We start from the raw sequence: 14,606 nt of genomic DNA on the forward strand, positions 1-14,606 counted from the left end.
ATTCTTCTTCTAGTCTGTTTTCCAAATATTGTTTTGAAAAAAGGCCCTCTTCTAACAGTATTTCAGCAGTGTGATCTTTTTTTCCTCTCTGTTCAGTATACTAGTTATCTACTGTAAGTATCATTAAGAAGATGTAGTCCATGTATTCTTAAGAACATCTCCAGTTTAATGCCCTGTATCTCCAGGGCTGAGAAAGACAGGCTTAAAACATTGAAAGACACCTAGCAACAGTATAGGCAATATTGAATTAGTTGTTTCCTACTTAGGTACCTGTGGAAGGAGGTTCTGATGTTTCCAAAGTCTAAGAACAAGTAATGCATCAAGGGAAAGCCTTAATAATAGTTGAAATCACACTATATTCCTAGGTATTTTAAATAATATGCTGATTTCTAAATGTTGTTATTTGAAGGAATCTATGCTGTAAATATAAAGGCTTAGTCTCAATATTTTCTCAGGATTACTGACAACTTAAGATGGCAGTTTGATAATTTCCAAGGTTTCCTTCAAATCTATAACCAGGTTTAGGAGTTCTAGACATGGTCAGTGCTGAGAGAAAAATTGAGACCGCATAAAGCAACCAAATGAACTCCCTGTGAATACAGGTAGTCCTCAACTTACAAACACAACTGAGCCCAAAATTTCTGTTGCTGAGTGAGACAATTTGTTAAGTGAGTTTTGCCCCATTTTACAATCTTTCCTGCCACCGTTGTTAAGTGAATCACTGCAGTTGTTAAGTTACTAACATGGTTTATGAGGTGAATCTGGCTTCCCCATTGACTTTGCTTGTCAGAAAGTGACAAAAGATGATCATATGACCCGGGACACTGCAACCGTCATAAATATGAGTCAATTGCCAAGAGTCTGAATTTTGATCACATGATCATGGGGATGCTGCAACGGTCATAAGTATGAAAAAGTCACTTTTTTCAGTGCCATTGTAACTTTGAATGGTCACTAAATGAACTCGACCTTCGAACCGCTACACCCCGCCGCAGGGAGGCGGAGCCGGTAAGATGGTTCCGCCCCAGGCGCCTGATGGAACCTGATAGGTTCCAGATGGAGCTTGGGCCATTCCCTGAGGCTCTGGCACACGCCTCGACTGGAGACCTAGTGGCCGCCTGGGATAGGGCGGCCGCTGGAGCTCTGGACCGAGTCGTGCCTTTGCGGCCTCTGACCCGGCGCCGATCTCATTTAGCTCCTTGGTTCACTGAGGAGCTGAGGGAGTTGAAGCGCCGGAAAAGATGCCTAGAGAGCAGTTGGAGGGCCAGTCTTTCTGAATCTGACCGGACACTGGTAAGATCTCATATTAGGAATTACCTAGTGGCAATAAAAGCAGCGAAATGTAACTATTTTGCTGCTCTTATTGCGTCATCAGATAATCGCCCGGCCGCCCTGTTTAGGGTGACCCGCTCCCTGCTCCACCAGGAAGCGCGGGAGGACCCCTTGGAGGGTAGAGCCGAGGATTTTGTTCAGTATCTGTATGACAAAATCACTCAGATTCGGGAAGATCTGGACTCCGACTGGGTAGTCTCAGGGGGAGGGACTGGGGCAGGTCTTGAGAATGTTATCTGGGATGAGTTTGATCCTGTGACCCCTGAGGACGTGGACAGGATTCTGGGTAGACTGAACGCGACCACCTGTTTATTGGACCCGTGTCCCTCCTGGTTAGTGCTGGCTTCTCGGGAGGTGACACGAGGCTGGTTCCAGGGGATTATAAATGCTTCGTTGGGTGAGGGTGTCTTTCCTGCCGCCTTGAAAGAGGCGGTGGTGAGGCCTCTCCTCAAGAAGCCTTCCCTGGACCCGGCAATGTTGGTAAATTATCGTCCGGTCTCCAACCTTCGTTTTGTGGCGAAGGTTGTTGAGAGTGTGGTTGCGCAACAGCTCCCCCAGCACCTGGATGAAACGACGTATCTGGATCCGTTCCAGTCGGGCTTCAGGCCCGGGTACAGCACGGAAACGGCATTGGTCGCGTTGGTTGATGATCTCTGGAGGGCTCGGGACAGGGGGTGCTCCTCTGTCCTGGTCCTGTTAGATCTCTCAGCGGCTTTTGATACCATCGACCATGGTATCATGCTGCACCGGTTGGAAGAGTTGGGGGTGGGAGGCACTGTGTTGCGGTGGTTCTCCTCCTTTCTCTCTGACCGGTCGCAGTCTGTGTTGACAGGGGGACAGAGGTCGACCCCGAGGCCCCTCATATGTGGGGTGCCGCAAGGGTCGGTCCTCTCGCCTCTCCTGTTCAACATTTATGTGAAGCCGCTGGGCGAGATCATCCGTGGTTTCGGGGTGGAGTACCATCAGTACGCTGACGACACCCAGCTGTACATCTCCACCCCGGATCACCCCAACGATGCCCTTGAAGTGATGTCCCGGTGCCTGGAGGCCGTACGGATCTGGATGGGGAGGAACAGGCTCAGGCTCAACCCATCCAAGACCGAGTGGCTGTGGTTTCCGACGTCCCGATATAGGCAGTTGACGCCATCACTGACTATTGGGGGCGAATCATTGGCCCCCACGGAGAGGGCTCGCAACTTGGGCGTCCTCCTGGATTCACGGCTGTCTTTAGAAGAGCACTTGACGGCCGTGACCGGGAGGATTTTTCATCAGGTTCGCCTGATTCGCCAGTTGCGTCCCTTTCTGGATCGGGACTCGTTACGCACGGTCACTCATGCCCTCGTCACCTCCCGCCTGGACTATTGCAATGCTCTCTACATGGGGCTCCCCTTGAGGAGCACCCGGAGGCTCCAACTGGCGCAGAGTGCGGCCGCGCGGGTGGTAATGGGAGCGACGTGGCGCTCCCATGTGACACCTCTCCTGCGCGAGCTGCACTGGCTCCCGGTGGTCTTCCGGGTGCGCTTCAAGGTTTTGGTTACCACCTTTAAAGCGCTCCATGGCTTAGGACCTGGTTATCTACGGGACCGCCTACTACCACCAATAGCCTCCCACCGGCCAGTTCGCTCTCATAGAGAGGGACTCCTCCGGGTGCCGTCAGCCAAACAGTGTCGGCTGGCGACCCCTAGGGGGAGAGCCTTCTCTGTGGGGGCACCTACCGTCTGGAATGAGCTCCCCCCGGAGATACGGAGGATCCCGGATCTGCGCACCTTCCGCCGCGCTGTGAAGACCTTTTTATTCCAACAGGCGGGCTTGGCCTAATCTCTTCCCTTTTAAATATGTAAATTTTAATCTGTTTTTAAATTATTGGGGTGTTTTAATCTGTCTGGGCCAAAATAATTTAATTTGATTTTATCTGGTTTTTAAATTTTTTATGTCTATGTTATTTTATTGTTTGGCTGTTCACCGCCCTGAGTCCTTCGGGAGTAGGGCGGTATACAAATCGAATAAATAATAAATAATAATAATAATAATAATGTTGTAAGTCAAGGACTACTTGTAATTTAAGATCCATTGTTTTCGACTGAGCTAAGATGTAGTTGATTGTTGGGCTGCAATATAGCAATAGCACTTAGACTTATATACCATTTTATAGTGTTTTACACCCCTCGCTAAGCAGTTTACAGAATCAACATATTGCTCCCAAACAATCTGGGTCCTCATTTTAACAACCTCAGAAGGATGGAAGGCTGAGTCAACCTTGAGCTGTTCAGAATCAAACTCCTGGAGTGAGTAGTGAGTTAGCCTGCAGTAATGCATTTTAACCACTGTGCTACCATAAACTTTTGAGAGTACCTCTAGTAAATTTCTATGCATGGGGTGCACTATATTCTTTAGATGAATAACTTTGGAGTTTTTAAATAATATAAATATATTTTGCAAGTGATTATGATGTGAACCTATACCACGTACTAATTCTCATATATTATTGAATTTTTTGAACTGTGACTGTCTCCTCTTTCTGTTTCTACTTTTAGACAGATAAAGTAGAAATAAAGAAATCCTACCGGAATTCATTAAAATTTCGGGTAAGTAAAATGAGTAAATTGGGTATGCTTGGGTATGGTATTGTTATTATTATATCTCTTTTTTTTTCAACATGGCAATCAATAATAATAGTTTTTCACAAATTTTGATAATCTGAATTTTTAAAAAGTCAGGAATCAGTGCCCTATATATGAATACACAGACTAAAACAAAAATATATAAATAAATAAAATACTTAAACCAACAGTTTACAAATAATGAAACAATTATTGGCTGGAAAAAGAATTCAAAATATTTTGAGAATCAACTGATTTCTATTTTGGCATTCTGGGAACCTACTTAATTTCCAAAGGAAAACAAAGGAAAGACATAGGAGTGGTGAGGAGGGAACAGTCCCTAAATGGAAAGGCAGTCACTGGGGAAACAGTCCATAGAGGAGACAGTCAGTGAGGCTTGTATTTCTTGCGTGAGTGAAAGTAAAGTTATGGCCAAGTAGTGGCCATAGTCTAGACTTGGTATCAGCCTGGGCCCAATGCCAGTTTGCAATACAGACTGAAATTTCTGAAACCAGTTTAAGAAATATCTGTGGGAAGCATGGGAGTTAAATATAATGCAGAAGTCCCTTATTCTGTCATGGATCTCTAGAAATGGAATAGATTAAAAACATCCAGAATACTTTGCCAAATTTTAACCATAGGCTGGAAAAATAACCTCACTCGGTGAAGGTGAGATGGGAAGTATCTAAACTTTACAAATGAATAAAATAAACCAGTAAATTAAAACATTATAAACATAGATTATCCCATGTTTCTGTCATCATCTTGCAAAGAGGAACACATCACAACATCATTATTGATGTGTTTGTTTTCTTAGCAACCATCTAGATTAGAGGTCAAAAACTAGAAGCCCCCATCTGTGTAAAATTATGAATTATTTTCAGTAGAAACAAGGAATAATGAGAATAATTTATTCTTCTTACTTTGCTTCTCAATTAGACACCTTTCTGACAAATATTCAGAACTCAATAAGCCAAATTAACTTTGAGTAACTTTTAATATAAGTATCAAATTAATATTAATTTAAGAAAGACTAACTGAATTGTTTGCTTCACCAGCTTGATTTATTTTCAGTAATTCCATTTGATGTTTTATACGTTATATTTGGAATCAATACAATATTTAGAGTAAACAGGATATTGAAGGTAAGAAGAGATTATCTATTATTACTCTTAATCCTGGGATAAAACTCATATTCCTTAGGGTTCATTGATCACACTGGGGATGAGATGGATTCAAAATAAAAACATGCCACACACTTTCTAACTATACATTTTAAATATTTTTCTTTGAGAAAAAAAAGTTCATTCATTTCTTTCAGTTCTAAATGAATTTTAAAAGTTTATACACTAAACTTTGGACACTAGGAGATATTTATTTTATGAATTAACATTAATGTAATTGTATACAAGTTTATCTAAAAATAGGTCTCACTGTGTTCAGTTAGATTTACACTTATACATTCTTTTTAAATTAGAGTTTTTCAACCCTGGCAGCTTTAAGAGGTGTGGACCAACTAGGGAATTCTGGGAGTTGAAGTCCATATATCTTACATTTGAAAAGGTTGAAAAACACTACTTTAGGCTAATTGGTACATTGGAATGCGGACCATATTTTATTCTCTTTAGGAACTGCCTATTTACAAAATTGCTGCTGAGAAATTTCTGTCCCAGAATGCTTTCTACAAATCTATTTATCTTTGATTTTCATTGTTTGCCTGATTGTGTTTTGAGGAGGGAATGAAGATGCATGTGGATATAACCACTTACTATTTTTACTTTCTTAGAATGCTTGTGGGTCCCAGCACTATTCCTGTAAAGTATAATAGCTGTGACTGCAATATATCGGTTTCCTTTAAAAATAAATGGATAAATAAATCTTTAAAAAGCAACAGGAAAGATAGGCATGGGCATCCACAGAAGAGGTCAAGGGCAAATTTATATATGTAAGATGATTTCATTATGTAAATGCTGCAAATTAAATACTTATTCATGATTTTTAGTCTCTTTGTACTTTTTGGGGTGAGAGGTGACCTGACTCATGATCTGTTTATCTAATTTAATTTCAAATTAATGGATTAAATTTGCCCTTTAATTTGCAAAGTTTAAAAAGAAGTTATCTAGACAATTATCTCTCTTTCAAAAAGCTAATTATATAGAAATCAAGTAATGAATAAATATAATCAGCAAAACTTTGTCAAGAAAGTTCGGTTAACTGAATACATTACACTGTCAAAAATACTGATTTGCTATTAGGAAAGAAAAATCATCACCTCCCCTATAAAAAAGGGAACAAGTAGGCAATTTATGACAAAAATGCATTATAGAGCTGGTTTTACTTTTTCTTGTTTTATATTCAGCATCTCACATTCTTTGAATTCAATGACAAGTTAGAGGCAATAATGGATAAAGCATACATCTACAGGTATGTATTACTGATGTTATAGTATCCCACGAAATATAGTCATCAGAAATATTTTAATATTTTGGAATGATGAGGACAAGGAGGAAGATGCAGTTTTCTATAGTTTTCTGCAACTTTATCTGCAATCCGTGATGGATAAATTCATGCAGTCACATGGAACATGTTATAAAGTCTAGAGTCTTGTGGGAAATCTACATTTTGACATTTAAATGAACAATATTTATCTTAGCAGAATTAAGTCCTGGTGTGATGTAATGGAATCTACAATACTTAGCAAAATCTATCAGGTTTCATACCTGGGCTTGGCTAGTCATAAGACTCTCAGACGAAACTTTGCTAGATAGAGACTGTTGTGTGTTACTTCACACAACAAAAGGATTTATTGTTCATTAGAGATGTGTCTGTATGTATTAATTATTGAATTTTTCTTCCCACATATCTGTGCCAAAAGATCCTTGTTAGAATTTTGCTTGCTGTGATAGACTACTCCAGATATTGTAAAAACAGTCAAGGTAGTTTTGACTGAAAAGCAGCAACACAGGTTAGCTTTAGGAGTATGGGAAGAAAGTGTTTCAAAGAGACTCTGCCTTAATTGACTTACTGTAAATCTGTCTGGGTAGGTAATTCTTTCAGTCTTCAAGATTATGTTTTTGCTCTGACTAGGACATTAAATATGCCTTTTTGAAATCAGTGTTTCTGCTTGAATTTGCCAACCACGTGGGGCTTGATAATTTATCTAATGTATTTATTTGTATCCCACCTTTATTATTTTTACAAATAGCAAAAAGCAGAAACCACCTCAGTCTTCTCCTATTTTCCCCACAAGCCTGTGAATTGTGTTGGGTGGAGACAGAATGACTGGCCCAAAGACATCCAGCTTTCATGGCTAAGGCAGGATTTGAACTCATCAGTTTCCCACTTTCTAGCCCGGTGCCTTAACCATCTGACCAGACTGCCTTTCAAGAAACAATGTTCTTGGGAGGCAGCTAGAGTATGTTGTATTTCAATTCTCTCTAGTCTGGGTATTTCTGATTTTAACATCACCAGTTTCCACTAAATAAATGTTTATTTCCAAATATCCAATGTAAATTTAATTAGTCAGCTGTGTTATCCTTCGGAAAACATAATTCACTGGTGTCCCTGGACCAGTTAAATAAGGATTGAATTTCAAAAGAGTAAAATAGATTAGCAGCTTTTTTTTTTTGTCCTGTTAATATTGGGTGGGTATCAGTGTTGGTATTGACCAAAATCAAAATTTCCTAAGAAAAAGCAAACCCAGAAAAAAAATACATATCAGAACTTACATAAACGTTGGGTCTTTCTTTCTTTCACAGGGTCATTCGAACTATTGGATACCTGTTGTTTATCTTGCATATTAATGCATGCTTATATTACTGGGTTTCAACCTATCAAGGACTTGGTAGCACCAAATGGGTATATGATGGCGAAGGAAACATGCAAGTGGTTTTGTGTTACATTTCCCCTGTAATCTTAATTAAATGCTTAACATTCATAAGTGTTTCCACTGGTAACCTTTAGCTCCAGTTTTAATAGCAGTAAAATGTGCTTATTATATGGAAGACTGGTATAGTGAATGTTACCATGCGGTTCATTTTATCAGTGAATGTTAATTATTTCTTTAATGGTTTCATCTTTTTCCTCAATCATTTAGCCATCATGTGACTTCATAAATTAAACTGACTCATTGTGTACAGAAATCTTGAGCGATAAGAAAATTACCACTTGGAAAAGATCTAAGAAGTCCAACTGCAATAAATAATGCATCATTCAGATCATAAGAGACAATATCTTTCCTTTTAAGAGGCTACATAAGATCTAATTCCACCATTTCTTTACTTACGGTGAAGGTCATACAGTATGCAAACATTTTCTTTTAAAAAAGATAATCTCCTGTGGAAGATAGTATTTATTTACAGTATTTATTGTAATTGACTGCTTGAAGTGACTAGGGAAGAGGTGCCATATCATACATAAATTCACAGAAGGAAAACAAATGGGTGTGTGGGATGAAGTGAGGATAACGTGCTCTGAAGTATATACAGTATTTCTAAGAAAGTGAATAGTTACTATGTCCAAAGACAGCTTAAATCTCAAGCCCTGTGTCCTACTGTCTACGAATGTCAGACATCTGCAGCAGATCAAACTATTCTGAAAATTCAGTAAAAGCACGCAAAATGCAGAGCCCACAAGTGAAGAATTGGAGAGCTTAGAAATCATGCTGGTACAACACCCTGTGGGAACACTCAAGTAATATAAGCATACAGGGTGCCATTTTGTAGAGCATAAAGGAGATGACTTTGAGAGAGATAAGCAAGATCCATTCTCAAAGCTACACAGTGAGCAGCATGACTCAAGCCCAAAACAATCTGAGGAAGGGAGCAAATAGCTCAGATAAACACTTCCTTAGTTTCAGGAAACTCATTTCACAGGAATGTAAGGGTGGGCTTCAAAAATTTTAGCAAGGGGGATTCTCTGCCCAGTTGCTGGGTAGGCGTGGACATGGTGGGCATGGCCTAGTCGGCTTTCTGCACCACAGTGGGGGGGGAGGCGTTTTTGCCCTCCCTCGGCTCCGGAGGCCCTCTGGAGGCCGGAAACGGGCCTGTTTCCAGCCTTCCCAAACTTCCGGTAGCCCCGGTTTTTGCCCTCCCCAAGCCTCCACGCGCGCCCTACACTTACCTGCATCCAAAACAGGCTGTGTGGGGACTCCTGGGGGGGCAGGGGGGGCGGGGCAGGGCCAGCCAGGAGTGGGATTTGGGGGTTCTCCGAACTGCACAGAATCTTAGCTAGAGGTTCTCCCGAACCCCTGTGAACCCCCAGCAGCCCACCCCTAATGTAAGGGAGAATGGGGAAGTGAGAAGTAAAGCACAATTAGAAATGCAAGATTGCAACCTGGGGAAGTCTATAACTACTGGATCCAGAGAAAGTATCCAGAGTATAATTCTGAAGTCCCTGGATTCAGAGATTTGCTATTTTTATCTCTGAATTGGGTAGTAACTCCTCAAACACACAGGTATATAATTTGGGGGGTCTTTCTGCATTCACATCTGCTTCTAATTTATCAGGTAATAGATATGACTAGAGAACTTTTCTACAAACTATTTATTATTTATTTATTTATTATTTAAATTTTTATACCATTTTTATACCGCCCTTCTCCCGAGGGACTCAGGGCGGTGCACAGCCACAATAAAACACAATAAAACAAACTAGATTGGCAGGTCCTATTGACTAAGGAGTGTCATCTGACAGGGCTTGGAAGAGAACATTTCTGCCATTATGCCTACCTTATGGAACACCATGCCACTTGAGATTAGACTAGCCCTGATCCAGGGGTGGGTTCTAAATATTTTTACTACTGGTTCTGTGGGCGTGGCTTATTTTGTGGGCGTGGCTTGTGGGGGTAATGTGACTAGGTAGGTGTGGCCAACTTTTTTTTTTTAACTTTTAAAAGCATTTTTTCTACAACCTTAAGAGGTTGCAGAAAAAAATGCTTTTAGAAGCCTCTGACGATCAGGCAACTCAGCTGGGATCTCCAGAGGCTTTTAAAGGCATTTTTTTTCTACAACCTCTTCAGCTGAAGACGTTGTAGAAAAAATGCTTTTAAAAGCCTCTGACGATCCCAGCTGAGCCGCGCAATCATTAGAGGCTTTTTCTTTTTACTTTTAAAAGCATTTTTTTGGCCGAAGAGGTTGTAGAAAAAATGCTTTTAAAAGTTAAAAAAAAAAGCCTCTGATGAGGTGGGCGGGGTAAGTGAGCGGTGACTGGGCTGGGGACCAGTTCAGGGGCGTGGCCAGCCAATGTTATTACTGGTTCTCCGAACTACTACAAATTTTTATTACCGCTTCTTGCGAACCGATGCGTACCAGGAGCAACCCACCACTGCCCTGATCCTATTGGCTTGTTACAAGGCCCCCAAACCTAGGCTTTATATCCAGGCCTGGAGCCTGAGTGTGCAATGTAGCCTGTCTCTTATCTTTGTCGGCAGTTGTTTTTGTGATGCTCAGATGGTATGTATTTTTATTTTTATATTGTGTATTTTACACATTGTGGAATGTGTAAAATACACAATATAAACTCATATAGTCACATTTGTGAGATGAGTGGAATTAAATTAAATTAAATTAAATTATTAAATTAAATTAAATTCTGTTTCTTTATTGGGAGGCCCTACTCCCAATAACTCATGTATTAGTCACTAGCTGACTTGATCACTATGGTTGCTCTTTAAGCTTCAATTAGTCCAGAATGCAGCAGGGTAGGAAGCAGGGGTGAAATCCATTTTTTTCCCTACTGGTTCTGTGGGCATGGCTTGGTAGGTGTGGCAGGGGAAGGATACTGCAAAATCTCCATTCCCTCCCCTCTTGGGGGAAGGATATTGTAAAATCTCCATTCCACCCCACTCTGGAGCCAGCCAGAGGTGGTATTTGCTGGTTCTCCAAACTACTCAAAATTTCCGCTATCGGTTCTCCAGAACCTGTTAGAACCTGCTGGATTTCACCCCTAGTAGGAAGTTTGGGCACTTTGCTACACACCCACATGGTACCTCTGACCCTTGAGCTACAGTGGTTACCAGTGAGCGTCTGGGTGCAATTCAAGATGCTGGCTATAACATACATGTAACATATAAAGCTCCACACAGCAGAGGGTTCAGGTATTTGCAGGACCACCTGCCTCATAGTTTTTGTTCATCCTATCACATCTAGCAGGGATAACATGGTCTAGGTCCCTTCTATTAGAAAATTATCTTGTGGGAAGCAGGAGTTGTGTCTTCTCTGACAAAGCACCTGCCCTATTGGCTAGTTTATCACACAGACAGGACCACTGTATTTCGTGCTACACAAACAGGGCGTTTTTTCTATTGTTTATTGTTTTGTCTCATTCTTTCCATCTGCTTTTCCAGGAACAAAAACATTAAATTCAGTCAACCAATACTGTAAGCAGAGTGTGATATACATTTTCTGTTACATACACATTGCTCCATTGTTTACTTGGCTATTCTGCAGGTATTTAAAGATGGCAATCGCATTGGCTACATTCACACAGCACACAAACCAATAACATAGTTTCTTTGATAATGTGAACTCAGTATGATTTGTAAACTTAAAGTTTATGGTTTAGCATGTTGCAGTATTGATTTAACAAGCTATGATTAAAACAAACTTTGTATGTGTGTGAGCTCAGTCACAGTGTGACTTGGGCAATTTCCTAAGATCTTATCCAGAAGAACGCAGGTTGATTTGGAAACAAATCTGGAAGCACAGCTTAGAAGCCAATTTGAAAGCATGGCTTAGTTTGATTTATAAATCTTCCTAGCATATTTCTGCAGCTTTAGGATCATTGAGCGCCACTTTGCACGGTCAGCTGTGTCTCCAGGGCACAGGCCCATGGCTTACATATCTTTGTTGATGGTGTCTTGCCATCTCTGTTTTCGATGCCTGCCAGGTCACCGGCCATTGACTTCTAGTTGGTAGGCAGTCTTGGCCAAGGTGGAAGGTGCTGCTCTCTGGACATGTCCATACCAGTGGAGTCGGCCTTCTCTCATCTTCTCTATCATTGGCGCTATACCAAAATGTTCTCAAATGGTGTCATTTGTGATGTGGTCAAGAAGGGAGTTGCCCGATATCCAATGGAGCATTCACATTTCCATGGCATGGAGATAGCTTTCGGTCCCTCTTGTTGCTGCCCAGCATTCAGTGACATACAGTACAACAGGGCAGTTAATTGTCTTGTAAATCTTAGATTTAAGATGGGTTGGCATTTGTCAGTCACATAACACATTGGTGAGTTCTCGCCAACGCATCCAGGCTGCATTCATTCTTGCTCACATCTCACCATTGATGTCGCCACTGATGCCTTGGAGATGATAGTTTGATTAATAAATCTAGTCATAATATCTTAGTCCTTTCTTGTCTTGGTCTATTTAGATTCTGATCTACAAAAAATCCTTGATCCATGTAACTGACTAGAACATATCTACACTATTGGTTGTATACTATACAACTAGACAGCTACTCTTATAGGGCACACAATTTCTTATTTACTCTTTAGCTAGACAAAATAGTGGTGAAAATCTCTGTGCTTCATTACCTAATTATTATTCCCATGTTTAACTGCTTTAGAAAAAAGGAATTATTCCTTATTCTGAACATTAATAATCAGTACAACCATCTGTAGAAAAATAATGATATCAGTAATTGTTTTATATCTACAGGTATCTAAGATGTTACTACTGGGCTGTTTGCACTTTGATTACAATTGGTGGACTACCAGAACCAGTCACTTTGTTTGAAATAACTTTTCATCTTACAAATTATTTCTCAGGTGTCTTTGTATTTTCCAGTTTGATTGGCCAGGTAAACAAAAACATTATTGAGTTACTGTGTTTGCCATATTTCTATAGATATTCCATCAATTCCTGTAGCCTGCCAACTTGGTAATGACCACAGTGCAGACTGAACATCTTCTAGTGGTTGGACTAGAAGACCTCCAAGGTCCCTTCCAACTCTGTTATTCTGTTCTAGGGCTGTCAAACTCCGAGCCCGCAGGCTGGATGTGTCACTCACTGGTCATGCTCAGTTTAACGAAGGGGAGGGAAGTCCTGATACGTCATGTGATGTCACTGTGACAACATGAGTTTGATACCCCTGATATTTTTATTTATTTATTTATTTATTTATTTATTTATTTATTTATTTATTTATTTATTTATTTATTTTTATTTTATTTTATTTTATTTTATTTTATTTTACTTTATTTTATTTATTTTATTTTATTTTATTTTATTTTATCAAGCATGTATTTTATGACAGATACAAGTGTAAACATAATTATAAATACATGAAAAGGATACAAATAAAAGAAAACATTAGGACAGGGACTGTAGGCACGCTGGTGCGCTTATGGACGCCCCTTATAGACCTCTTAGGAATGGGGTGAGGTCTACAGTAGACAGTCTAAGGTTAAAGTTTTGGGGATTTGGGGAAGAAACCAGAGATAGCGCATTCCAGGCGTTGACAACTCTGTTACTGAAATAACAGGATATAGATTATCCTCCAAATTTTCTTGGATGTTGGATTCTCTACAATAGTACATTCCTTCCATTCTCATTGATCTTCTTTAAAATACTTATTGTCATTCCTTAGCATATCAAATTGAGATTTGAACATCCTTGTCAGTCCCAAGATCTTTGTTTTCCCAGGTCTGTTTCCATCTTCAATATCTTTACAAAAGTTGTGTAGTACTGCTTCTTGTCTCTTCTAAAAGCAGTTGAAATACTTTTAAGTTCCTTCCTAAGATCCTTGCCTTTCTTGGATGATGTCTTGTGGACAATAAATAAAAACAGCACAATTGGCTGATACCATGCCTGTGGCAGGATAAGGATTTTAAAGAATATGGTTATTCCTTATTATCATAAGAGATAAAGAATTTTAGGCCAGTATAGTTTTCTGCTAGTTCAAAGTGTGGTGAACAAGATTTTAGTTTGGTTATGAAAAAGAGCTCTTACTTGCAGTGCATATGCTTCGAGTGCAGATTTCAGGTTAAAATCCAAAAAGAAAAGGGGAAAGTGGTGGAAATAAATACTGCCAAAATAGAAAATCCTAACTTAAAATAGAAAATAATTTATTATATCACAGATCTCTCTATTCCATTTATTAAATGACCTTCTTTTCAATTAGTGAATTAATAAACTGTTAAAATATATTCCAATATAAAATAATACTGTAACTTGGAAAAGCCAATACAAACTACATAGACAGCAATTTGTATTGCAACTAAAAATTTAAGTTAGCAAAAACCTATGATAACATGTAATGATAATGGCTGATATTTGCAGATGCGTGATATTATTGGAGCAGCAACAGCAGGGCAAAACTATTATCGTGCCTGTATGGACGACACAGTTGCTTACATGAATACTTATACAATTCCATGGCTTGTTCAGAATCGTGTTCGAACATGGTATGAGTATACGTGGGATTCACAAGGAATGCTAGGTAAAATTCAGAATGTTTCATATTCCCAAGTCTGCTGTTTTGGGAATACCCGTTTCATTTGGTTTGATTGAAAAGGAATAGAAAGTGGGCACTAACATTCACTGAATAATATCACTTAAACAATCCAGTTCAGATGATATGATGAATCATCATTTTACAAATCATTGGGGGTGTGTGTGTGTGTGATTTTTCAGTATACACCAATAGCATAAACCAACTTTTATCATTTTGTCTT

At 39.8% G+C, this 14,606-nt stretch overlaps 1 protein-coding gene across 1 annotated transcript in view; it reads left to right on the plus strand.

Annotated features, from left to right (window-relative positions):
• CNGB3 (cyclic nucleotide gated channel subunit beta 3) overlaps positions 1-14,606 on the plus strand; it is a 54,172-nt gene that overhangs the window by 23,789 nt on the left and 15,777 nt on the right. Inside the window, exons 6-11 of the mRNA XM_070942150.1 lie at positions 3,867-3,917; positions 4,991-5,077; positions 6,292-6,356; positions 7,691-7,813; positions 12,589-12,730; positions 14,212-14,371. Coding sequence (XP_070798251.1) covers positions 3,867-3,917; positions 4,991-5,077; positions 6,292-6,356; positions 7,691-7,813; positions 12,589-12,730; positions 14,212-14,371 — 628 coding nt within the window. The remainder of the gene's footprint in view (positions 1-3,866; positions 3,918-4,990; positions 5,078-6,291; positions 6,357-7,690; positions 7,814-12,588; positions 12,731-14,211; positions 14,372-14,606) is intronic.

The sequence above is a fragment of the Pituophis catenifer genome, unplaced genomic scaffold, assembly GCF_029215685.1.
Source record: "Pituophis catenifer annectens isolate HBS135680 unplaced genomic scaffold, rPitCat1.0.hap2 SCAF_3, whole genome shotgun sequence".
Classification (NCBI taxonomy): Eukaryota; Metazoa; Chordata; class Lepidosauria; order Squamata; family Colubridae; genus Pituophis; species Pituophis catenifer.